This window comes from Gadus chalcogrammus, chromosome 21, assembly GCF_026213295.1.
Source record: "Gadus chalcogrammus isolate NIFS_2021 chromosome 21, NIFS_Gcha_1.0, whole genome shotgun sequence".
Lineage (NCBI taxonomy): Eukaryota > Metazoa > Chordata > Actinopteri > Gadiformes > Gadidae > Gadus > Gadus chalcogrammus.
Window position 1 is genome coordinate 14,024,502 of NC_079432.1, and position 27,765 is coordinate 14,052,266.

Sequence of the window (27,765 nt, forward strand, 5' to 3'; positions counted from 1 at the left end):
AGGCGTCGTCGCAGGAAGTGGTAGTTGCCGAAAGCCTCTGGTAAGATAAGCTCAAGTGACAAAAAGGCTTTGGTGGAGCATTGTCTCCCCGCACCCTCCAAGTCCTAAACCATGGTGGCAGAGCATGGGGCTGGATGACAGGATTCAATCACTTGGATCATTTCCTATGGGTCTAGCACAATGGAAACACATCAGCCAACAGCTTATCGGATATTTACCAAGTAGTCCACCACACCTGACCTGACTCTCAATACTGGATGCATTGAAATAGAGCGGGTGCTCTATAGAAACAAGGTGATTTGGATTTGTAAACAATATTGAACACTCCCTTTAAATTCTTATCAGGTCATCATCAATATCCTGCCATATTAGGGAGTAGCATGATCAGTTGAACCTGCCACGATTCCCCGAATAACTACCACCACTACGTAGATTAGCATTATTATTTTGCCCCATCTTGGGATTCAGGGACCGGCTCTCATGGCTCAAGGTTGAAGCAGGATTCTGTGAACACAAACATTAGCTTTGTGTTGCACTGTGTTGATAAGGGGTCTCTGTGTAACTGGGGTGCGAGAGGAGCCCGATGTGCACGCTCGGTTGTTTTTGGAAGGGGGTATAATTACCGTTAACAACCATGCGGTGAAAGCCAACACATTTTTCTAAAAAAAGGACAGCGAGGTCATGGTGACTTTCGTTCCAGTCTTTAATGCTAAACATGCGACATGTGATGTGATTTACATGTGATGCATTTGAACAGTTGGTAATCAAGGAAATATGCACAACAATTAACACTTAACAAGGTGCAATTGCAATACAGCTGCATGTGAACTAATGGATTGGAAAAGAGTTGAAGCTATGTGTATTACACATTCTCCATATATGTTGGAGTTTGGAAGGTTGCTAGTTTGATTCCCGGCTCCTCCTAGCTGAGTGTCCCTGACAAGTCACCTGACCCTCACTGCTCCCGACAAGCTGGCTGTTACCCTTGCATGGTTGATTCTGCCTTCGGTGTGCGAATGTGCGTATGAACCGTTGAAAGCCACTTTGGATAAAAGTGAAATACCCTACATTTAAAATGTAAATGTATGTATAAAACATAGAATTGTTAGACAGGAAAGTATATTTTGCAGCAAGCGTGACACATTGATAGAAATACCCCCCTCTCCATCTAGGAAGTCTGGTATGAGTGACATTTAAAAGGGGTTGGTCAGGGTCAGTGGATGCGTGTCATGTCGTCCAACAATTCAGATTTCCGATATGAATCAGAGGGTGGGAGAAGCATATGCTTCAGTGTGATGGCAGCAGCTGAAGCCTCTTGCCTCCCGGTGCTACGTGCACACCCTTAAGAGACGCTCTGGAAGAAGCGCTGTGTGGGCAGATGAATGCAGACTTCCCTCTGCGACTGCTTCCCTCTTTATTCCACTACTCCCACTCTCTTTTTTTTTTACAAAGAAACCAAGAGAGATTTGTAGGCCCACGCCAACACACTATACATCCGGCAGGGCGCTTGCACACAGCTGCCTCGTTTCTCCCCCTTCCACACAATATCTGATCGCTCTCAGACGGAAACAATGGGACTGCTGGACACAAGAGGAGCGGGCGAAGGCTCCGCCGGCCGGCCCTCTGGTTGCAAGGCGGGAGCTTCTTATCTCGTCTTCGCGCCCGGTCCATTCAGTCTGGCTGCGTGTGACCTGTGGCATTCCAGTTGACACGGTCCTCTGTCTGGAAGGAAGCCAACCGCGTCCACTAAGCCCATCACCGCTGAGGTGTTGCCTACCACTGGAGCAACGCTTGCACACCATTTAGCTTGTTTCTGCTGGCACAAGTAATGCGCACGGGGCCCAGGACCAATGTCGTGTTATAGGGTTGTATTTCTTGTGTCTAATTAGATCTAAGTTAGGTGTTGATACATTTTTGTTCAAAACTGACTGAGGGCTGAGAAAGGGCTGAGAAATGGAGTGCGTTGAAGTGGTGGTGGCATTATTTCACAATAAATCCTCTTTCATTATTAATGCTGTATCAAAACAAAAGACACTGGGGACCTGAATTATGCAAACACCAAAAAATAAACAAAAGATATACACATTTTTTTAATCGGTATAGTGGTCGAAATCGAGCAGAAACAGGGAGTTCACTTTCACTTTAAGCTGAATGTAAATGTCACACGCATATTGACGCGCACGCGATGCGTTACCCTTGGTGAACACAGCTCGGAGGTCCTGTCTGTTTGGCAGACACGACACGTCCGCACAAACAGTACACGCCTGCGGATACACACACACTCTAGCACGCTCTGACAGCCATTCATCAGGTTCTAACGGTGGAGAACCTGGGGACTGAATGGAGGCGCTTCGAGGGCTTTCACTACACTGAGAATCGACGCTGTTAAGAACCCCACTTTTAGTTTGCCCGGCAACAGTGAGACTCACCCCTCTCCGCCGACCTTGGTGATCTTGAGGCGAAAGTCCACCGAGTTGTGGCTGGGAGGCTTCCACTTGAGGATGTCGTCACAGCGGCCGGCCTTGTATCTCTGTAAGAGAACAAGCAGAGGAGTCCGTCAGGGGGCCTTCCACCTCACCGTGCAGCCGGGAGCGCACGCCTGAGCGGGAGCTGTACTTATTAACGTGGAGTGAAAACCTATCCCCCCCCCCAGGCACAGGGTTAATAGGATGCAAACGTAAAATGCCATTTGGCCCAGTCTGCCGGTGCCATTATGGGCTTGATTTGATTATTTGTGGATGGAGAAAGATTAGTGATGTTACGTTCACAATTTCCTGAGAGTCAAAAAGCAAACGCGCGCAGGAAAATAACATCATTGAAGTGAATACAGATACGATTGAAGAAAGACGGTACAATTCAGTGCTTTACAATCCAAACAAAACATACGGAACGACATGTAATTGTATATTACACTTAAGTCCAATGACAAAGGGGGGGGAAGAGATTAATATCAGACTATACAAAGTCGTCATAGCCTCCTGATAAACACAACACCACAACGCCATGTTTGTGTGTCTCACCACGGCGATAGAGTAAGCATGTACCCCCGCAACATGCTTGCCTTAATCATGCTCATCATTTATGCATATGTGACATTTGAAGAGGACATGGAACAAGTGCACTGGAACGTGAGCCACGGAGAGGCTCGGAGGGAGGGGGCGGGCATAGACGAGCGAATGCCATCTCCGTCAGGTTGCCCCGGGTAACAGTGAAGTCTACTGAGAGGGGATGTGTGCAGGCTCTCGAGAACATTGTCATGCAGCAACATGACTGACTGCAGGTTCCATGTTGACAATCCACATGCTCTTTATGCACACGCACGCACGCACACACACACTCACACTTAATCACAAATAGCCTTGCTGAACCACAAAATCTACAAAGAATAACAAATACGGATATGAGGATCAGAGTGAGAAACAAACAAAGTCCTGATCCTCAAATATACCCCAGTCTATACTAAAACAAAATGGAAGCTGTGGCCAAAAGAGGAAGCACTGTTTGTATAATAATCTCTTTTCACCGCCACCCGTGCTACCAACTCAACTATGCCACCAAACAGGCTGTCAGTATGTATTTATTTTGTTCTAAAATCAAATGTATACATACGCCTATATCTTTCAGTCAAATACTTCAGATATTTTTGCCCACGTATTTGATATGCTTACGATAGGGTAAGCAATGTATTTTAGAAGCATTCTTTATCATAATTGGTGAAATTCTCATACCATGCTGTCCGTCTGGTATTAATAAATCAAATGCTCAGACAAAAATATAGATCTGGTATCTCTGGCTGTAGCATGCCTGTAACCAGCCCGTCGAAGCTGAGCATTTGACCCGCACAAAAATTGCCGGATGGCCTAGCTACTCTACACCTACCTAGCAGGCTACCTGCGTGGCCCGTGCACACACCGCTCCCAGAATCCTCCTACACAAGGCTAGGCACACCTGTTGCTAAAGCTAGGGAGCCATTCCCGTGTTTGGTTGGAGGTGTTTAGCAGGGCGGCCTAAAGGAAGGGGTTCGAGTTTTGAGTTCGGTACCTAACCCTTTCTTAAATGTTGTGGATTATGGGGAATTAATAAATAAGACCTATTTGAGCAATAAATGATAAATCCATTCTTCGATTGTAAAGCTTGTGGTATAAATTACATTGTTCTAACTTCTTAAACTCTTAAATTGACCTCCTAATTCGGAACTAATTCGTTGTCTTTTAAAAAAGTCAAACCAATTCACTTAAAATTAAAGTTAATAATGGCCTTGCTGTTACTTCAGAAAAATACCTATTACAGATTTAATCAGCGAGAAATTGACTTCTCCACTCAAATGTAGAGAGATGCAAAATAAGCCAACTCCTTTGTTCCTGATGGAGCTGCATGAGTGGGAGATGGCCTTCAAGGGCCTTTTGAAATACTCCTGCCTTACAAAGGCTATTCAGCACAGACAGCTTTGGTGCAACACAAGAGGTCAACATTCTTTGATGTTATACCTCTTTACTCTCCAAAAAAAATATTTCTCTTGAGGACGTGGGAGTACAGAACATTCACAACATTCCACTTGCCTGCATCTTGGATAAAGGCAAGCAAGTAATGGGAGAGACACCTGAACCTTGGCATATTTGACTTATTTTGCATTTCTAGCTCATCTAAGACAGTGGATAAAAACAACGAGGCAATTAAAAGTGTTTTGAATAAAAGACGATCAGAAATATACTTTAAAAGCAGGGTTACACACAAAACAAACTATTGCAGATTTCCCTAAGTGGATTTTGTGTATTGTTCTGTGCACTTTCATAACCGGAAGGAACTTAAAGGTGCAGTACTTAGTGGTATCTAGCTTGAGGTTGCAACTAAGGAAATCCCATTCTCTCCAGAGCCGTTTGTCCATTCTGGACTACTGTAGAAACATGGAGTATCATCATGGCGGACTCTGTGGAAGAGGACCTGTTCCCTATGTAGATACACTCCACTCTAACGTGTTTGAAAATACATTTCTAATTTTCATGGGATAATAGTACACATTCAAACAAACCTCTGGATAGTATATTCAAGATGTTCAAGGTAGATTGACACTCAATGACTGGCTAGCCCTTTGGTGCCCAGCGTGCCAGCCATGTCCGACTCCATTCAATGTCAGGCTCGACCGATTGGGAAATTTCTGGGGCCATGGTTACAAATAAATTTGCAAATAGCTAATGATTTTTTTTTACTGTTTGTTTATTTTGCATTGAAATGAACACCCTCTATTCGGCCAGGGAAACATAGAAATCTTCAATATAAAAATAACTGTTTTAAGTCCAACAACTATCTTTGAATGAGCACAGTTCAATCATACAACCTGTATGAAACCTTTAATATACCTTCTTTAACATGAAAAAGATAACTTAAGAAATTGATGCGACACAACAGATAACATGGAATGCTGCCCTCAGTGAACGTTATATGATAACAGCTTGTTTACTGCCTGCTAAATTAATAAAGCTTGCAGAGATGTCACGCAGACATACCACCCAACAACCCTTTGTCTTCCTCCTGCTTTACCTAATTTCTGTTTGTCTTTTCAGGTAAGCATTCGCATGCAGAACAATGTTTTCATTAATGAAGTAGAAAAACTGATCCTTAATACAGATATATGTCCATCCATCCAACCAAGCTCCTTTCTGTTTGATGATGTGTTTTTGTGTTTAAATTGTCCTCTCAAGAACATTCTCATTTAGGCAGGACCCACACATACTGTGGAATATAATAATGTACACTAGTAATTTGCAAACTAATGATGTGGAACCCCATTACAACCACGAATCAAAATCAAACATAGATCAGTCTTCATGGCACGACATGTCTGCACAAATGATGTGATGACGGGAAAATAAAAGTTGCCAAACATGTTGGCTAATTACAGGCAATAATCTTGTCTCGTGTCTTGCCAATGGTGCCATAACAGACATATCTGAAGGGCTGCCTACCTCTGTATGTGACGATTCATATTTTAGACCACTACTGGCTTATTTCAAACCAATCAGGGCATCCCTTAACTGATTGGTCCAGGGAACCCACCAGGGGAATCAAGATAGATAAATGTTAAATGGCCTCCGATGCCAAGGATCTGAAAAGTCGTGGAAAAAGTCATGGAGTGTTTGCCAAGCTTTAAGTACACACAAAATGCTCTGGAGAATTGGAAAAAAGGAAAATGGTTGTTTGGGCCAATATTATTAATTCACATAATTAACATTTAAATGAAATAAATAAATGTGTTCTATGTGTGTTCTAAATATTATACTGTTGGATTTCAGTCAGAAGTCACTGTCAAACGGCAGGCTTTGGTGGGCAACGCGTTAACAGCATACTGTTATTTTATCCCACGTTTGGGTTTCCTTTTAATAGATTTCTGATGGAGGAATTAAAGCTCCACCTTGGCCTTTGGTGGCGTTTCTATGAAAGAGGCTTGAGAGATTGGGCGGAACACCTCCTTATATAGTATTTGGGGGCCTTGACTGAAAGCTGGGATATACTTGAGGCCCTGATATACACAAACTCTTATGTATGTTCACCAACAGCAATTATGGACAGGGAACAATATCGGCATTGCGCTGTATGGGCCGTTTGTTTAATATGGACAGGAGTTTCCCTTGCCCCTCAATGTCATACAATGTGCATCATACCTCACAATCCATATTATAGATAACAAATAATTACAGACACTAGGTACTAACATAGTCCTTCACATTGTGTTTCTGACCCAATGTAGGCAGCTGTGTATTGGGGGCATGTGGGAAAGGTTGTACTGTTCAGATAGAGCACCCTGCACACTTAAAGGCCAGATGTGTCGCCTGGTGTTTAGTCGCAAACTGGCCAGTTTGTCTGTTTGAACACCACCACTTTCCATTTAATTTCAGTCAATCCTGTTTGTTAATCACTATGAAGTCACTTAACAGTCAGTATGAGTAACATTCACTTTCCTCAACTTGCATCCACATTTGCTCTCTTTCCTTAAGATAATTCACAATAATTTATACTTATAATGCCACTCATGATTATGAAAATTGTACTATTAACACCCAAGCGTATAAACACAGAGTAGTTGATGAGCTTAACTCCCTCCAATGAGATGAGAGGATTAGATGGGTGATTGTGTTGTTTCATCATCAAAATCATCAGAACGGGGTAGTAAAACAGTTACGATGAGTTGATGGATGCACTATCCCTCGTCCCACTATTGAAAGCGCTATTAAACGTCTACGTTTTGAAACCATAAAGCCGTTGCTACACCGTGTGTCTGGTCTCACTCTCAAAAAGGGACATTGGTGCATTATTTTTTCTATGCAAAGCAGTTTTCGAAACATAACAAAAGAGAAAATTGTTGGCTTAAAGTGCTTTCACAGCAGACGTGTGGAAAATAAACAATGCGAAAATGGCCGCGGTGCGACTATACTCCATATTCCTATATAATCGTGTAAGCCTAGAGAAGAGGAGCCTTTCAACAAAATATCCAATGTATTCAGAGGTTTCAATTACACCGGATAAGCTAGTGTAGCAACTGGCTGTTGGCGGATGAGGCGGATTATGATGGAGTGAGGGGAGTTTTGGAAACGTTAAATAAGCTCTCTCTTTTAGAAAGTTGGCCAAAACTAAACAGTTGGGATACAACCACACATCCTTGCACACCATGAAATCAAAAAAAGTAAACGTTTGCTTGTAACGCCAACGTCGACTTCCAGCACTATTCCATGGGATGTAAGTGCAGTGATTAATAACACCTGCATCAATTCCATTCTTTGATTTTTACAATGTAATCAATGGCTTGTTGCCTTCAAGCCATGCAACAACGAAACCTAAATGTTGTCGAACAATGTGTGTGACTACGTGAAGCATTGACCACTAGTATCTGAACATTGAGGATGAGGCCTTCAAGGAATGACTGAGGAAGCCGTTCACACACTCATTATAGAATTTATACAATCTTTCCATAAGAGATTCCTCAACATACTTATATTGTTTGCAACTTTTGTTCTAAAGGTTTCACAATGAGGCCCTAGAAAGAGTAAGTTATGGATAAAGTTTTGCCCAGGTTGGTTTAAGCAGTGCAACTGAGCAACCTACAAATTTAAAGAAAGAAAATAAAATAAAATATATGTGAAAAGCAGCACACAGCAGACAAAACAAACACCAGCCAATTTCAAGAGGCAATTGAGAAGCTAGTGTTGGGAAATTGAAAGTGGAAACAAACAACCAAAAAATTATAGTAGAGGCTTTTCTCTACTTCTTTTATAAAATTAGATAATTGAAATGGACAAAAATGTATGCGACAAAATAATGTCGTGGGGAAAATACAACAGAACCTCTATTTAAAGAATGCTCAAGTGATTTTAAACATCCGTAGTGTTGATGATCCGTAGATCATTCATCATAATCAAAGATTGTGATTTTTTTTGTTTTTTTCTTGTGAATGTAATGGTATCCTCTACATCTTTAAAGGTTGTACACCTAGTCTGGGACACCAGGAGAGAGGAATGGAGGTACAGCCGTCCCCCTGAGGGCTGGGGGGGGGGGGGAGGATGATGTGCCCCTGGGGGCCTGCAGGGAGCCAGAGAGCCAAGAGGGTTTTTTCTTAATCTACAGTTAACAGAGAAGCAATGCAAAATGGCCTTGTTGACAAGCATATCCGCAGGTGTTGTTGACTCATGAGGTATTAATATCCGTCTAAAAGGAAAGTCAAACCCGAGTTCAAGGAATTGATTATTGAAGGTGTTTTTTTTTTCATTTACTTTGCTCGAAAAGTGTAGTGGGATCCGTGCTCCAGAGTTTGATTGAAACTGACCAGCTTGCCGAGGCGTATAAGCTCACCTAAGCTCCCAAACACACGTCTGACAATGAAAAAGACTAAAAAAGCTATTGCATGACATAACCTGGCTTCCCCATCACACAACCTTAAAGATTCTGCTCATCTTCGGGTACGAGTTCACTGCCACTGCAACTGCTGGAAAAAGGCTCATTGATGAGACCCCTCCCCCCTTCCTAAATGGCTTTCTGCAAATTGGCATGCATAACCAGCAAGTCACTGTGGATGGCTAAACACAGTACAGTTATCAATAGCCTCCCTTTGACCTTGTTGCTTTCATGCCATTGCAATAACACAGAACATACATTTTCGGAACAAGGTGCCTGACTCTACGTGAAGAATTGACCACTAATATATACAGTACACAAGTGTATACATTAAGGATGGTGACTTCAAGGCCACCCTAGCTTTTGATCTAGGGTGGTCTACCGTTTTTACATTGAGGCCCAGTAGAAAATTAAGCTATAAATAAGTTGTGCCCAGGTTGGTGAAGCAGTGCAATGGAGCAACCCAGAAAATGCTAAAAAAATTAGATGTATATAAATGTATATATTTGAAAAGCAGCAACCACCAGCATATTTCAGAAGCAATTGAGCAGCTAGTGTTGGCACATTGATTGAGTTAAGTGACACATCAATGGGGTGGTTGTAGCGTTTCAATTGTGATGTGGTGGTGGGGCAGACAGCAGCGCTATAATCCATGCATCTGCTCATTTCATTGTTAGTCAATTTTCTTTTGGAGCTTTCCCGGACCTGATGGATCACGCTGTAAGTATAACCTCTTTGGTAATTGCTTTGTAAATTATCTGATTTCGAAAATATAAAGAGAGAAAACAGAACAAAGTTCAAACACAATACAAATAGGGTTGCTGCTAGTTTAGGGGCTTTACTGTAGTCCTACTGGCGGAAGCCATTCAAAGGGTCAAACCGACTAGAGACAACTAATCATGTCAGTCTAAATTCATGCAAAAGGACAATGTATCATTAAAATATTTTTATGAAGTTTTTTATTTTATTTTAAGCTCTCACACCCTCCAGCATCAAATTAGTTGGGGAGTAAACGTATGAGATGTTTGACGTGCCTGTCCTTCATAATCTCCATGTTAGCTTAGCACAAAGCTCTCAAGCCAATTTTTGGCAATATTGATCAAGGCCTTCGTGAAATGCCTTGTCTAGGTTCTGATTATTTGGCTTGGAAAAAAAACAACACTGAGTTCTCCTGTGATGTTCGCAAGAGGCCATGGCAATCAATACAAATATTAATGTTACACAACCGGTTGATGGAAGGTAAGGAAATGCCTCTGATTTGTAGATAAAGAGGGCTTGGATAAGAAATATTGGCACGTAGACTTGTGCGTATCAATTCCTTTTGTTCTTTCTCTGTTAAAGTCGTATCTTTATCCTTTTACTCTCTGCAGTAAATTACACTTTTAAATTACACAGTTAGGGCTGAACGATTAATCAAATTCAAATTGAAATCGCGATGTAATAGAAAAAAGTGATTTGTTGATACTTTGACTGACTGGAAATCAGATCGATATTTTTTTAAATTTTTTTATTTTACATTCAATAATTAATTAAGAAGTTTATGATATAAATCCTTTAGGCCTGGCTAAAGGATAGACAACTTTTTATGTTGACTGCTTCCAATGTTGTGTTGGTCATACTAAAAAAATGATTTAGTTATTTATTTTTTTGTGAATAATACCAACATAAGGAAAAATAATGGTCAAAATATCGCAATTCAATTATTTCCCGCAATCAATCAGCCCTACTTATAGTGTTCTTGACTTGGGTTTATTATTAATAGAATATAGTTTTTTTTATACACCTTGTACAAGTCACCAAAATATTGAAATACAAAAGCTACACAGATACTACTAATTACACATCTGCATTATGTTTAAATTGAACGTTTATTACACTTCTACCACCACTGGGCTATTGCCAAGTGGCTTTAATTGACTGTGTAAAAAGGCATTAGCCGGTGTAAATGAATTGCCTAGGTGAATTCTGTCATCGCTAGAGCAGAGGATTTTCCTTAATCACCATTCTGCGATAGGCACGTAATCAATCATTGCCATGACTGAAAGCTTAGCGTTAATTGACGCATCAAGTACAACAAGAACACAACCAGCAATAATCAACAATTCATCTCAGAATGTAACAAACAAAAGAAAGCAGGTTTTTCAAACAGCTGGGGTCACACTAGCACTACCATTACCATGCAAGTGAGAGGCTGAGTCACGATTTCGAACACTCAATCAAAAAGGAAAGTATGCATTTATGAAACTCTTGGTCTCTTTACGCAAAAATGTATGGTATGAATTCTTAATGAGCCCAGTAATCATGTTCATAATTAGGCTGGAGATGATGAATAAAGAATAAAGTCAAACAAATAGAATGAACTGCTCCAATAATCCAAAGAAAGATAATCTTACTGAAGCATGAACAGCATGAAGCCAATTGTTCGATATTGTCAATTTCCCTAACCCTCCGTGGTGCATGGCTGGGTCTGCCAATGGGAACTTGTTTATGTCCGGGTGTGAGCAACTCAAGGGGCAGATATGAGGTCTCCCAATATTGTATATAATAATATTTATCGACTATGTGGTTAACATCATGTCGTCTCATTGTTCCGTGGTTGGTTTTACAGTATATAGAATAAATATAGATGAACATTGCAATAAACCTCTCGTCAAACTTTTGTGCGGCATTTAAACAAGCATGTATTCCTTGAATGAGATGCTGAAAGGCATAGTTCTTTGGTAATTGGAATTCGCAAACGTAAACATAGCCGTTCCATCCGCGCAGCATTACTTTATAACTTGATTGGGGCACTAAAACAGCAGGACTCTGAACACACTGCCAGGTGACCCACTGTATTTCCTCTTCAGTATATGCTGGCTTAAATAAACATCCGTCACTCAAAGATCTGCAGTCGCCCATTTGATCTGCAGATTAGTATTAATTGCCATAAGCCATTGCAAAATCTCACGGTCTTCAGGTTGCCTACAGGGCAACGGATACTAACTGAGCCAGACTCCAAGCCATAATGGCCAGTGGGATTTTGAAGTGAGGGTTAGGGTGGGAATAGTAGAAGAAAGAGGCTTACATTAAACCTACGTCATCTCAATTGGTTATTTTCAATTTGCTGTTGTTAAAAAAAGTGCCCATATTCAATTGAATCCTGTGCCATTTCTTATTGATAGCAGTTCACCAACTAGTGAATATGTACATACAGTATTTATACATGGACCAGAATAAAACGTTCATGGGACACTCATGATCTACGACGACATTGCACTTTACAAGGAATTCAAAGTGTTTCCCAGACCCGAAAACTGAATGAGGAAGGTCTCTTTAGGGGCAGCCTTGCGTTTTGTCATTGTTCAGTCTTGACATTAGAAATGTGCTAATGTCAGTTATAGGAAAGGATGAGCAATAAGTTGTTTGGAAAAGAAAGTACGTTATTCAAAAGATTTAGTGTTCGAAGAGGAATCTTCGAAAACAACCTCTAAGTTTGCAAGAAAAAATAGTAAGAAAGAAAAGAAGAAACACCTCAGACACCCAAGCACATTGATATTCTAACACAGAAGGACCTTCCTTTCTCTGAGGAAAACAACCAGGCCATGTGCGTCTCATGCACCACATTGGAGAGCGAGTGAAGGTGACCACAGAGTGGGACAAACAAACAGTGGGTGGCGGTGGCAAGCTGTTATCCTGACACTGAGGAGGGCGGCTCCAATCAAGCTAAACAACCAGAACCTCCCATGTACCCAAGAATGACCTTAGGGGTTCAGGTTTGGCTTTAGATGATCCCCAGCACTGCCCTGTATCTCAATTGATTTCTTTATATCAGCAGATAAGAACAAGGAGCAAGAGTGTCAACAACTACATATTCTATGATCATTTGAATTTTAACATCCAATTATGCACTTAGTTAGCTAGTTTTGACTGTGATGACCCCGAAAAGCAAAAAGATAACATACCCCACATGGCTGGAAGATGAGACCATCAACCTCGTGGCTGACCTGCGAAGTGAAGCTGCCTTCCAGTAACTGAAAAATAAGAATAGAAAAACAACAGAGGTTAACTTATACCAAAACAAATACATAAAGCAAAAAACAAAGGTCAATAAAGCATGGCTGAAAATCTGGTTGAGTACATCTATTTAGTACGTTGGCAAGCACTTCTCATACCTGGAACTCTAAAAGCCATTTATGGATCGAGTTTCCACACTGAAAGCTTTGGGGCCAAACGCATCCCGCAGAGATTAAAGAAAATATTTTGATACCTGGCCTGATCCATTTAATTTGCCAGGACCCATAACCGGACAATGACCTCTTTTAATTGATTCAAGCATGGCAGAAACATCAATGCAGTGTTTTGACAGACAAGACTGCAATTGCTCATCCGGCATTGGGGGATTCGTTATGATTGCAATAATCAGAGGGTGTTTGGCTCATTCATTACCAATGACCGAAATAACTGCTGCTGCAGGGGAACCAAACCAGCCGTGCCATATTGCACCGTTCTCAGGAGAAATAGCCGGAATTTTGTCCTGTGAAATTGCATTTAATTACAGGTTTACAACAGCCACAGAGGGACAGCTGTGATGATAATACAACCAGGACAGTTCCTGGAAATTCAGAGAATATTTGAGAACAAATATTCTGACGTTGATCCTATTTCAATGACAGGGTTGACGTGCAGCAGGATCCCAGAAATATGGTTTATTACGCATCTTTTGTGCGCTCAGAAAGCATGCACACAGTGCACAGTGTATTTTCTTTGTATCATTCTCTTTCTGATTTGAACAGTTAACAGTCATTTCCTTTGCCAAAACCATTATTAAACGATTATTACTATTATTATTTAATATTATTAAATATTAAACTAAATAACAATGAAAATCATTATACATGAAGAAAATGATCAAATATGGTCATTATTGTCCTCTGCGAGAAGAGAAGTAAATTACACATGGCTTTCGACAAGCATCCAATTCAGCCAAAGAATTTATTGATTATTTATTTTAACAGGTTAACAAAAAAGATTCAAGTCATAAAAGGAGAAAAGAAAATTGCTAGGATATTTGTCCTCAACTTTACCAGTTAAAAGTCATGGTCAGAGACCAATTTTATTCTTCCCTGTGAGGAATGCGTGATTGCAGTGCTGGAGGCAACAAGTAAGTAATGGTAAGTAAAAATCTGAGAAATGAACCGTTCTGTCAACAGTAAAGATGAGCAGCAATCCAAGGATCAGTTAATACTAGTCTCTGGTGCAGGCACTGAGCAGGGATGAAGGGGATGACTCATCCCATGATACAGAGACATGTTGAAGTATCACGCCAACACACACGGGAAAATAGTTCTCCCTCTCCTCATCTTAGATTTCCTTTGGGTAGAAACACAGTAACTGATATTTTCTATAGGCTCCATGTTGAAATGAGACACAGGTTTGGCAGGCAGGAAATGGCTTCAGTCAATAATGTGGAACACTAATGCAAATGTGCACTAGAGTAAAGATCAGGTAACCTACTCAGCCCATTGAGACGAAAAAAGGCAGAGAGCAACGCATTTATGCCAGACGATCACAGACAAATTACACAAGGTAGAAGCATATCTCAGGCCCTAAGAACTTCTCCATATCCTCTTTTGGTAACATTCATAAAATAGCACCGGCCAAATGCCACAAAGCCCCTGAACTTTATTCTTCAAACCATTTCAAATGAGCTGACATTTGGCAGTGTGACAGAGGGAGATGACCAGCCCTGTAAACAGAGGGAACGTTTGGAAATAAGGAAGCTGGCAGCAAATACCAACTCAACCCTCACAGGAAAAGACTAGGGCCAGGTGGAGCTCCATTGCAACCTTAAAGAGCCATTGAACCCAAAATCACATTTTCTTTGTTTTAAACATGGTCATTTGTCCTTTATGATCTTAAACATATCATGAATACATGCCATTTTATCACTGTTACTGAAATAAGTACCCAATATAGGGAAAAAATTAGTAAAATCCTATGTTCTCCCGCCTTAAGCAATACAAACGTTTCACTCGCTGCAAACAAAGGTGGCGTTCTTTTCCGAGTACCTTTACCGAGGGAGTCTGGCGTAACACGCCTTGGATCGTAACCATTGGAATAAGACGCCCCCCTCTTTCCTAAAATTCTCATATTTTACTCGCATTTTCTTAAATCACACAGTGTTCGAATTCCTTCTGAATCAGTGGGCTCACTGGATCTTTAAGAAATTCCACTTAGAAGTAGAAGCCCAAGAGCAGAATCATTCCGCATTTTTCAGACATGCTTGTGATCCATGCATATAGTCAAGAATGTGTTAAAGCCTTGTGGTTTATTTACCACAATAACAACTCAGGGGGAAATATTGGCAATATGTGACATAACTGAATTTACTCTTTCATTAAAGTCCTTGCCATTGTTTATATTTCATGCTTTAACTATAAAATTCATGAAATGTCCGTAAGCATCAGTGGATATTAAACACCTTTCCGATTAGCAATGTAGCTGGCGTATGCAAATGTGACTTATTGAGGTAGCAGCAATTGATTAAATGATTGCTACTTATGATGATAAACTCAACAATAATTACAGATAGACCATTTGTTTTCCTATTGACAATCTGGACACCATTCACTGTTAATGTTTACTTGTGTGTTAGACATGCACGTACACATGTACCGTACAAAAACTAAACTTTGTGTTTTGGGTGGGGGCGGGGGGCCTTGCCACCCATTTTTGCATTTGGGTAAAAAATGATTGTCATGTTTCTAAGGTTTTTTGATAGCCCTTCACCCTTGAATGAACAAATTAATTATGAAACCTGTGTTTTTTGGGGATTTTGGTGGCAGGGACCTTTAACTGAACAAAGTGTCAGGAGTAGATAAATGGTTCAACATAACAGAGGGGATAACAGACCCTCATACAACAAGCTGGTAGTTGTTAAGAGCCCATAGATCTTCAGCCCATCCTTTTGATGAGGCCGAAGACTCTTAACAAAAACAACCGTTATAAACATTTTATTTATCCTTTGGCCACCATGTAAGTAAGGTATCAAGATTTTTTTTTTTTTAGCTCAAGTCAATATCAATCAGTAGTTTTATGCCTATCAACCAACTATGGTGAAATCAAGTAGAAAATGAAGAATTTAGGAACAAGGACTCCGGCATCCGAGTGAGTCCTTTATCCAAAAGAAGCCATCACAACATCATTTTCAATAATGATCAATGAGTCAAAGCATTTCACACATGAAAGCTTGACGATCTCGCTGACATAGAGAAGGCTGAGAGCCAAACTTAAAAGAACTACGGCTTCACGAGGCGATGGAGAGTAGGCAGAGAGATGGAGTTCCATTTCAGTTCCCCTGCCATCTCACAACATCCACCCACCATTTCTCCGTGCACCCAGGAAGCTCGGGAGAGAGTTATTAGGCTGCGAAGAGACACACATCTTCTACAGATGTCGAAGTGTGCAGTGATAAGCCAAGACACTTCTTTCATATGAAAGCCCGTTTGGAAAAGGACAAATGAGGCGGTTGGTCAGTAATGTAGGGGTCATGTGGAAGGCGAATACACAGACCCTTATTAAGAGAACACACTTCCCAAGGTCCCTTAGGGAGCAGAGGGAGCTACAGACATCAGGCAGGCAGGTGAAAAACGCCTACGAGCCCAAACACTGCATAGCAATGAGTGGCCCTTCTTCCCACCAGAAGGGAGGGAATAAATGTTGAGGATGATATAATGGGGGCAATTTTCCTGCCTCATCCATTTTTATGTCGGAGGCTCATTGCACACGGCCTATAGAATAGTGAGCCGTGAATCGTACCGTGGCTTTTGTTGCTGCCAAAGCCAGAGCCAAAACCATGAAATAAATCACAGACGCAAGACAAGTAAATCCCCCCCCCCCCCCCTTCTATTATTTTTTGAGAACTGACACAACAATGAGAAAAACAAAGCAGATTTCAATGCAGAAACTCCTTAACTTTGTTTAAGTTTACTGGTGCAGTTTTAGCGTTTCATCCAATGAATACATGATGGCTGTTTATATGCATGCAGCCAGCACCAATGTTTGTGTTGGCTGTCACAGTAAGCAACGCAGGAAGTTTGCCTGGCAGCCTCTCCTCTGAAAACCTCTCCTCTTCAGGTAAAGCCGCTAGACAGGCCTGTCTGAGACCACTGAGGAGAGACCGCTGATTGTCCTTTCACCCCCTGCTTCAGAATGATTTATTGCAGAATGCAAACATCCACCCAAATGCAATGTAATTTCCCTTTACCGTTGTGAGATTATTTGGATGTTATTGCAGAAAATCATCATCAATAAGAGATGTTGTGTTTCATGGCAAACCTATATTTACACCAACCTCTAAAAAAGATTAAATCCAATGTCTGTCGCATGGGGGTCTCTCAATCAAAACCATTACAAAAGTTATTTATTGAGTAGCGTTATTGAGTAGCGTTACAGAGTAGCGTGTGAACAAGAGTGACGTAACATATCTAACTTGCCATTAGATGAGTCAAACACCCATAAAGCTATAGCTCACGCTATCTGGCTGAATTAACCGTGCATAGTATCTGCGCTGTCATCCAGGGTCAAAACCATCGTACACAAAATATCTAAGAACGTGTTATGAATGTTGTGATGTTACATTGTTATTGTATCATAAGCTTTGTGGCTGGCATGAGACATTTGTCACGGAAGCACATCAAAGTAAGATAGATCTATATTGAAATATAATTTCCGAAATTACAACTACTGGGGATTATGGGTTCGCCTGAGGTTACCGGGTAAAGGGGGTATGTCGCATGTCGCAGGTATGTAACAGTCCACCCAATGGATAGCACTGTTACCTTGATTTTTTTCGTTGACATCGTTGGAAACATTTATTGAACTACATAATAATGTAACTACTAAAAATGTTTTAATCAAGTCATTTTGAGATATTTGAATGCCGTAATTTCACATACTTTACCTTTAAATACATCCATCATCGAGATTCCATTTTGTTAAGAGTAAACCCATATAGTCAAAACGCTTCATTCAATGAATAGGTGTCACTGTTTAAACACCGGCATACAATAACAACAGAAGCGGTCTCGCATGTATGCCATGAAGTCTACAATTAGACAGACGTGTGTGGGCTGTTTTTAGCAGTCCGTTGACAGTCCGCCAACTTCTCAGAGGCATCTCCTGCTGCGCATGCATGTAGGCAGAGCAAGGGGGGAGAGAGGATTAACAGGCTGAGCCCAGCGAGGCCATGAGGAACTAATAGGAATGGCCTTTTCTGAGCTACAAAATTCTGTGCTACTGAAAAACTGCAAACTCTCAAAACGTACATTCCACTGCTTTAACCCGAGGGCTACATCATTTATTTCCCCATCATGTTTGAATAACTGAAAAGCGGCAGCAAGGCACATATCTTCGGTACTGCGGGGAAAAGATCACCAGCTGCCAAGCCCAGAGACCTCTCTCAACCCCTGCTCCCACTTCCTCAGAAGGATGCCGTCTTGGAAGGGCGGCAGGTCTACTGCCACCGGCACCACCCATCACCTCTGAAGCTTATTTCCTGAAGCGCTCCAGCTAGTAAACAGCCGCTGCAAGCTGAATCCCCTGTTTGTGCACTACAACTCTTTTTCACCTGCTGCAATCTTACAGACTCCTTTCACGGTTGTCTTTTTCTGCATATCTTTGCACTTCTTCTGCATATCTTTGCCTCTTATTTCATGTGGTTGCTGACTGTCTTGTTTAGGGTATGCACCTATACCCAAACAAATGATTATATGTCTCGTCGTGTTGGCAAGGAAAGCTTTGGAATTCAGATATTTTGAGCAATGCAAGCATCACCGTCAGACCGCCGCCCGATATGACGCAGCGCAAGTAGCGGAAAAAGGGATTGTCTAAGAGAGTCCGATGCAACTGTGCTCTCTACTCTGGATAATACAAAACCTTCCACAAGATAGGGTACACAATGATAAACTGCAACAAAGGTCATAAATAAACCAGTAATACTTCAGGAGCGCCTTATTCACCCTTTACACATTCCGTTATTAGACATTCTCCATCTTGGCCCAGGCATACAAGGATCATCTCTTCTCTATTATGCATGGTGACTCGCACAGGTCTGGCAGAACAGACATCGCAAAATATTTCAGCAAATGTAATCCCTCAATGTTATCCTTTCTGCCTCAGCACACATGGAGCGAAATTATTCAGTTTTCATTCCACAAAACTGGATTATACAGCCTTCCACGGCCACAAGTGTAGCATCGCGTTCAAATGCTTAATCAAATGTGGAGGAGAGTGATTGTTATTCTAGTCAGGTGGCGGTGTGTGTGCGCGTTGCCTCTAGCACTTTTCATGCCTAATATTAAAGGCCTTTAGAAGCCAGCCCGCAGTTCCCCGGCTCCATGTTGCCGTTAACATGTGTTGAGGAGGATGGAGTGTGTTTGCTCAACTGCTTTGGTGGTATTTAGTCAAATCAGCTGACAGGCCGCGGAAAGAAAGTGTGTAGGTTTTATTTAGAGAGGTGAAATAATGTTTGCTCTGGGCAAAATATATTTTGTCAAACTGAATATATTAAGAATAACATATGCAATTAAACAATGTCAAAGGAAGAATTCCCTTTGAAAGTACATTTCAATTATGGGCTCAAAACATGTTTGGCGTATGGGAGCAGCCCCGTTTTCTGGCATTCCTCTACGGGGGGCCTTCGGGACTCAGGGAACTCAGCTCAGAAAAGCCAATTGTTTGGTAGGTCCCGTATCTGCTTTAAATTAAGTCTGCTTTAAATGCAGACTTTAAAGAGAGGTCCTCACTAAGCACCTTGGGATCAATGCCTTAATTGTAACTCTATACATTAAGGATTGGAAAGAATGTTACATCTATTAATATGGCCACATTTGATGGACAAACCTACTTGGTGGTTGCTCTTTGCTCCACTGATCACATTTTATAGTTTTTATGAAATATCTAGACAGCTCAATCTAGACAGTGAATTTGATCCTCAAGCTAACAATTCCTTCCAATACCAATAAGGCCTTGTAACCGCCATCAATATAAAAGATGGCTACTATCAATTTTCTTGGGATTCTGCCGATTCTGTGTTAGAAATATGGACATAAGCTGGTGCAGGTGTCATATCATCTTTTTACGGAGAAAACTGAGAAACTCGGCTCCATTCAGTACATTTTGGGTTCTGTGACAAGCACAAATCGTAGCTATCTAGAAGCCTAAGAATGAGGGCTTCTGCATTTCTGGCAACAGTGTTTGTTGCAATGCACATGTGCGTGTGAATAATTCTATTTTAGGCCTTTGTCAATACATGAGCCGACCAACCACTGTCCTAGTCCTTCATTTATACATTTTGCGTACAAACAACTCTCTGCGCAAACCATGTGTACAGTAGGAGTTGGGCGCTTCAAATGGCAGATGTAGCCTTTCGTCTAACTTTCGCACTAACTTTCTGGAAGCATCAAAGTCCTCTCGACCCTCTGGGTTCTGGCTACTGGTATGTTTCAGCCAAACTAGGAGATATAGCTGGCATTTCCCCGCCCGCGCTAAGCCGTTTAACGCCTGCAGTCCTTTGAAGGTGTTATCACTTTATGCACAGTTTCCCTATATCATCACAGATATAAGGAGTAACTAGCATTTGCAACATTTCCATAGGAGATTTTTACCTTTTGAGCTTCTTTATAATTTTTATTAGTTCTCTGCCGGGGATAGGCATAAGGATTTAGGACAGCCAGCATTTATCAAAGGAAACTGTGCCCCTAAACGTAGTTTGTAGGGCTAGCATTCAGTATATTTTCTTCCACCTTGGTAAATGAGGTCTCTGATATCTTCGTCAGGATGCCATCCATAAACTCATAAAGTAAAGGTAGAAATGTTTAATTCATGACATCGCTCCGAACCGCTACGCTAGACACCTCTGAACATCACGGGTGTCTGGGGTCTAGACTGCAAAAGTGCCATCTTGCACTTGCATTGTAGTGGTAAATTTGCACCTCTGGTTCTTCTTAATTTCAAAAGCGAGAGAGTATGAGTGTTTTTAAGGAGCTTTCAAGTGGCATTATGTTTGCACCTCTACGTGAATGTGGCATTGTGACGGAAAGGATCTAAAGGAAACAAACAGATGCTCTCTCTTATGCAATGCCCACTGAACCAATATTGTGTGCATCATCGCCGCTTGCGTAACAGTTCAGAGACTTTGAAGGAGAGCTAAATATATAAATAAATGCATCTCAAAGCAACTGAGGTACGCAAATGATGTTAGTCATCTGATCCGTGGATAGAGTTTTCCTTCTTCCAGCGAGCTCGAGCCCTGACGCAACAGACGGCGTTGCTCTCCCGCTGTGAGTGGGCCCAGGCAGGGGAGAGAACACAGCGGTGCTGGAGAGAACCATCGTTTGTGGACTATTTCCTTAGAGGGCCAAATGTGTGTCCACAATCCACATTGTTCTGATGAAAGATATAGATTCATTTTAGAGGCTGGCAGTGGCTCAAGAGTCGCCAGACAATCTAGCTCTCCGTCTGAGCAATCCATCTCCACCGAGACTGGCCACGGTTTGATTTCATAGAGATATCGGCCCTCGATGAAACCATACACTTTTTAATAGCTCGGGGCAGATTAGGTAATTGTAATAAATGGGAACAGAGTGTTTTGCTGGCTGCTTTTGCGAGGCTGAGGACCTTGTATTTTTTTCATGTTGTGTTTTGGTTGAGCGTCCTGGAAAAAAAACTGCCAACGTCATTATAGGTTTATGTGTAGTAGGGCTGGACAAAATATCGAATTTTTATCGCGATGACGATATTGGCGTCCCACGATGACACGTAGGGTCCTCGCGATATTTCCGCGATATTTTTTTTAAATAATGCATCCGCAAAAAAATTAAAACCAAAAAAGAAACGAGCCCCGCCCATGCATTATACGCTCTACCTCCACTGCAAAGCAAACCCTGTACACCTGTCTGCGACTGCGTGAGTCCATCCTGCACACAGCGGCGCAAAGCCTAAAAAAGGGGGGGGGGGCGTGGCCTGGCGGCAATTTGCCGCCGAGCACAGTGTGTGGCTCCTACCACTAGGGGGTGGTAGAAATTCAAAAGATTTTTCTTTCAATGAATAATTGTGTTAAATAATCGTGATATCGATATTGATCAAAATAATCATGATAATCATTTTGGCAATAACCGTGCAGCCCTAATGTGTAGTTATCTTACTTTTCAAGGGTTGGTTTCCCTAAAGGTCACTACTTCCCAATTATTGTACTTTTGGTCCACACTGAGCTTGCATGTTCACACACTGAATGATAGAGAGACGGAGAGCCAGAAACGAGACGCGGGGGGCTGTCATATATTGTCTTTTATCGTGAAAACCTCATTCGTTTGTAGAGGCGGGAGGTAATGGATCAAAGGGGCTGAGTCTCGCCTATAGACAGCTGTGGGAAACCCTGATATCGTCAAGCGTTTACTTCTTAAAGATGCCTTTATAGCTGTTTTCACGGCTTGGTATTCCTATGGGTCAAGTTGTCCTGAGGATTGGGCTTTTTTTCCAAACTAAGCTTGCATTTTCCAACCGAATGATAAAGGAGTGAGGGATGGAGATGGAGGAACAGACACCTCAGCCTGTCACTTCTCTATCCACAGCCTTCACACATTGGGAGCTGCCGGAGACGAGACAGTGTTGGGGTGTGAGGTCAGCGAGCCCACGCGAAGCCCAGGCTAGGCTAATAACAAAAACACTTTAGCTGGGGGATTTACACTCCTAGTGTTCCACTCCTAATCCCATCCTGAAAATCTGAAACCATTACATTAGTAGAGGCACATTTGTCTGGATTTAATAATGGAGGGAGTTATAAGAAGGGCAGTTGCAGTACTATCTGGCAATTTAATGAAGGTTAACAGACAGGAGGTGAGTGAAAGAGAGCCATCGTGACAGGTAGTAGCCATGGTTACTCAGCCTGGCTTTTAGAAATAGCAGCAACAGGTGACAATAATACTGAATACATCCATTTGAGATTCATTGTATCCAGATCCAACTGTAACCATGACAATGAGATAATACAGAGCTTTTTCTCAGTAACAAAACAAACATGTAGCTATTCAAGATCAGTTGTTGGTTCCTATGGAATTTTTATATTTAATTTTAGATGTATAATGTGAGAAATTATTGCATTGCAATAATGTACATCTACACATGTATATGTCTTTACAAATCTACATCTTAAACCTGAGATGCATATGTTGTGCAAAAAAGAAAGATCTGCTTTCCACTTACTATGACTTTCACATTGATATTGAATCCTGAATGTAAAGGGTTAATGTCCTTGATTGAAATGATGGTAACATATATGGAAATTGTTTGGAAGTAGGGGTCTGATTGCTTTTCCTATTTGATCAATTGGAAGCGGATATTAGAATATTCATAAGCAGAGGTGAAATAACTTTCTGGAATTTGGATGAAAGAGGTGTCAGATGGAGGAGTGTGTGTGTGTGTGTGTGTGTGTGTGTGTGTGTGTGTGTGGGGGGGGGGTTAATACAATTTAGCCAAAGACTTAGTCTGAGTACATTGGCTGAACACCATGCTTCAAGTTAAATTAAGCTTTATTGCTACATTGCCATGCTTGATTGAGTAATCAAGCATGGAATCTTCTTAGTGATTCATTTATTTCTGCTCTACCGCACCTCTTCCCATGAAGACTGACTACAAGTCAGTCATCATGGGAAGACCTGCACTTTGCAGACGATTGCGGCACATTTTCTCAACCCCCAGCCGTTCCTGACCTTTGAGAACATGCACAATAATTAATTAGATAATGGACATGTGCAGCTTCTGGCACTCATATCGCCTTAGAATCATTAATAATTAATAGCTTTAAACATATTAGCTATGTCGTCACTGTTACTGAAATAATCATGTTCGTTTGGGAAAAATAGGTGTAAAATCCTTAATTTTTTTATCATCTACCCAAACTAGTGAGTCGTAAGTAGACTGAAGATGCTGCTTTGCTCGGAGCTCAGTTACAGGCTATCGCCACAGTGGTGTGGAGTGTGGAGAACTTTCTGGGCAGCGGCTCATGTTGATGTGTCATTTGAGAGCGGGTTAGGCTTCTCTGACACTCCACTGTGTGTGGCGCATTTCATATACATTACTCATTATAACACTCAAACTCAATGACGCATGCTAGCTCAGAAAAAAATTATCAGAAAGTTTCCTTGCATCGTAACCAAGGTGACAACACCTCCCCCTCCTTCCTAGAACTCATGGCAAAAAGTTACTGCATTTTAAATTTTACATTTTAGTTACATTTTGAGCTGAAATAAGGGGTTCACCTAGCGTGGCTCCGCCCGCCCAAGTACTTCTGCTCAATTAGAATTTCCCTTCACTACTAGGTCTGGGTCTGCGGTATGTTAGTGGGTTTTCTCCGTCTAAATTTGCTGCGTCCAATCAGCGAACAGAGCTGTGACACCTCCCCGACACCCTTCCCCCCTCCCACATGTGTTTGTGATGTTTTTGATATGTTGCTTACGTGTTGAGGTGTTTTTTTGCTAATCCCTACACTGTGCCCCCCTAAGGGGAACATAGTTTGGGAATGAACTTTTTTTTTCCCTTGTTTACCCTCTTGTTTACCTTTTTCTTATCTAACGAGGGAGCGCATGTGAGCCCTGACAGTCTCTCCTTCCTGTCTCCCCACACGGGATGCAACTGGTAATTTCTTTGCTCTGTACTTGTGACATGTGCAATAACAATAAAGTATCTATCTATCTATCTGAGTGGCTGAGATCAATGACGTGAAAGTCAGCTCTCGTTGACGGACATCAACCAAACGCGCACGTCGCACGCTGTTTGGTTTGTTTACAGTCTGCGCGCAACGCGATTCCCGGCTAAACGGTAGCGATTGGTTATGGCAGATCCAGAGTGCCACTGGGCAGATCCAATAGTTTGAAACTACAACAGACACCCGCCTTCAAGTAAGGTAACGTTTGTCAATTGAGTAGGTCCAGACTCTCTGTACAAATTAAATGAAGTACGAGAGTCTGGTAGGACCAGGCGAGGGTTCACCTACACATTGACCGTTAGTCTCCTCTCCCTCTTCAAATGGAAATGGTCCATTGTTTAAGGTTGGAATCATTTGGAGTCACCAACAGTTTGCTATGTTCATATTTGCTCAGTTATTTGTCATAAATGTATTATTGACAATTCTGCTCTGATTAAATACACCAATATTCGGCTTTCCAGTAATAAAACCGCATAAAGAATAGCCAGAGAGCCCTGCCAAGTTCTGAAGAAACCGAAACCATAGAAGGACAGCATTGAAAATGGCAGCATCTGACCAAAGGCAGCATATAAGTACCGTCTCAGACTGCATCGAAATGTTCTTTTTTTTAATTTATGAGTAGCATGCCATGAAATAAAGGCTGGGTGTGCCCATAAATAAATTAGTTTGATTCCCCCTTGAGTGTTCCCCTACAACAGAGCTACGACTGTGGCGAGAGCAGATGGCCACTGTATAGAACAATGGGCCATTGAAGAACCTGAGCCAGTTCCAATGACTTCACTAATATGATATTTACATCCACATGCAACTGCCTCCACCCCACCAACCCTCCCAAGATGGCCTGGAAAGTGGCGTGTAGCCTTTGGGGCACAAAAATAACTTAATTATTAAATTATTAAAAAATTAAACGCCGGTAGATGATTCAACATAAATGTATGAGCGTAGTCAACATGTTATACTTCATGTTTTAGTAATATTGAGGTATGCCAATATCTTTGAGACAAAGTTGACATAAAACAAGGTAAATGTCCAATCAGCACAAGCTTGATATTATTATTTACCTAGGAGGCTGTATTTCTACATAGCCCAGAATTAAATCTGGTCACTGGTCCGCTGGCAGTGCCCAGCGGAGTCAAGAAAATATTTTTTTTAAATGTTCGAACCACAACCTTCAAAGTACATCAATCCAATGTCAAAATAATATGTTTATTTAGCTCTTTTTTCCCTCATTAAGTTCTAGCCAATTAAGTATTAGTGGTAATCAAACAGCTCCTCCATATTGTTATTGGTCCCAAATGGCCTCTATAACGCCACTTTAAAACCGAAGAGGCAAAACAAACCAAAAACTAAGCCTAGCCCAGTGACGATAGATGTGAACACCATGACTGTAGCGATAGGATGGATAAAACCTGCCTCATCTCATCTTTAATCTGCCATCGTTCGACTGTAGTTCAAACGATGTTCAAAAAACACATCGTACAATAGGGTGGGCTTTTGAAAATGACAAACTATTGGGATAAGGGTACTAATATTCAAGTCAAACAGAAAGTTTGTTTTATTTCAGAGATAGAAATCAGGAGTAACGTTACCTTGCGAGAAGCATGGATGTCAAAGAAGGGCTTGTTTCGGACGCTGAACGGCTCTTTGGTCTTGTCAATCTGTCCATTTTTCATCTTCTCCATCCGCGGAGATATTATTTCCTTTTCTATGCATAGCAGTCTGATGTTGAAATCACAGAGTCCAACAGGCTGCCCCTGAAAAGCAGAACAAAAAGGGACTCGTCAGAAACTATTTCCAAACATACTTTAGACTGGTTAGTTCACAAAGCTGTGAAGTGCAACCTATAAAACATTCAATCACCAAATACAATGAGGACCATTTCCAAGAGGTTATCAATTACAAATGTTGACGATCCCTATGGAAAGAGATTGACACCACTATAAAGAAGGACTAATATTCTATCAGACCACAGCAACATCTACAAGGCCGGTAGCAGGATGACCCTGGAGTCCTCACCGGGGGGCCAACGTATCAAACCTAAAGGTTACCTGAACATTGCAATAACAAAGTCTTTGATGTTGTCATGGCAACAGGTTATTTCTGTTTCCTAAGCTCACACACACATGCACGCGCACACACTCCCAAGCCCTCACTACTGTACACAGCGACAGAGGCAAAGAGCCACCGGGCCCATCTGTATTTTCACAGAGCCAGTCACTAGAGGCATGGTTTCTCTTTAAAGGAATGCTGGCCAGTGCTGATCAGACCCCAGCCATGCTGCTACATTAAAAGATACCGTCTGTAATCGCACTGCGTTCAAGTTAAACCGGAATCAGATGCCTTGAGGACATCGCTTTGTTCTCCAAGTGAGTATGAAGATAAACCGGATCTTACTGGTTCCAAAATGAGATAGCAGTGAATAGAGATTAAATGCTCATCTTGTACAAACATGTTTTTACCGGGGCAGAACCTTTTTATAAATTAAAGAAAGCACTTTGAAACTGGAAATAAATTGAGTGGAAAAAATGTAAATTCAGATGGAGTTTAAGATTATGCCACTAATGCATGCTATAAAATCCACCAGTGACAATGAATGGCCATCAGACACAACAATTGTGTTCATATAGAAAGCATCAAGCAAACAGGAGCTATAGCCAGAGGAACTATTTGACAGATTGTAGTAGATTGTATTTGGTGACAGAATTGCATCTTAGGTGACCCACAACAGCAGACAAATATTTCTCAAGAAAAGAGGAGGAAGTTTGAGACAATCTTTGCCCTGAGGGCATTTATATATATTTAAGTTGTTATACAATATGGTATTTCAAGTAAGAAAATATAATACATCAGCACAATATTTCTTTGAAAGTAACAAGCATTGGCGAAAGAAACAATGATCAATCTGGTTAGGTGTGATTCGACGAATTGAAGGGAAGGCTAGCTAGGATGATGATTTATTCAGTTTGATCAAGGAATCCTTATTTCACAGGGCCACCCCCTACAATTTTAAAGCTCCCAGTTTGGATAAAAGGTTCAGAGTACGTTCATCTTGCGATAAAAGCTATTGTAATTATAAAAAAACAGGCACGCTGTGGTTTAAAATCAACACCTCTGAGTGGCTATGGGGTCACTGATGT

At 41.4% G+C, this 27,765-nt stretch overlaps 1 protein-coding gene across 1 annotated transcript in view; it reads right to left on the reverse strand.

The window, feature by feature from the left end:
- The window catches only part of rngtt (RNA guanylyltransferase and 5'-phosphatase), a 67,631-nt gene that overhangs the window by 10,973 nt on the left and 28,893 nt on the right, over positions 1 to 27,765 (reverse strand). The window contains exons 11-13 of the mRNA XM_056581496.1: positions 26,218 to 26,382; positions 12,828 to 12,896; positions 2,430 to 2,530 (exon numbers count right to left, since the gene is read on the reverse strand). Coding sequence (XP_056437471.1) covers positions 2,430 to 2,530; positions 12,828 to 12,896; positions 26,218 to 26,382 — 335 coding nt within the window. The remainder of the gene's footprint in view (positions 1 to 2,429; positions 2,531 to 12,827; positions 12,897 to 26,217; positions 26,383 to 27,765) is intronic.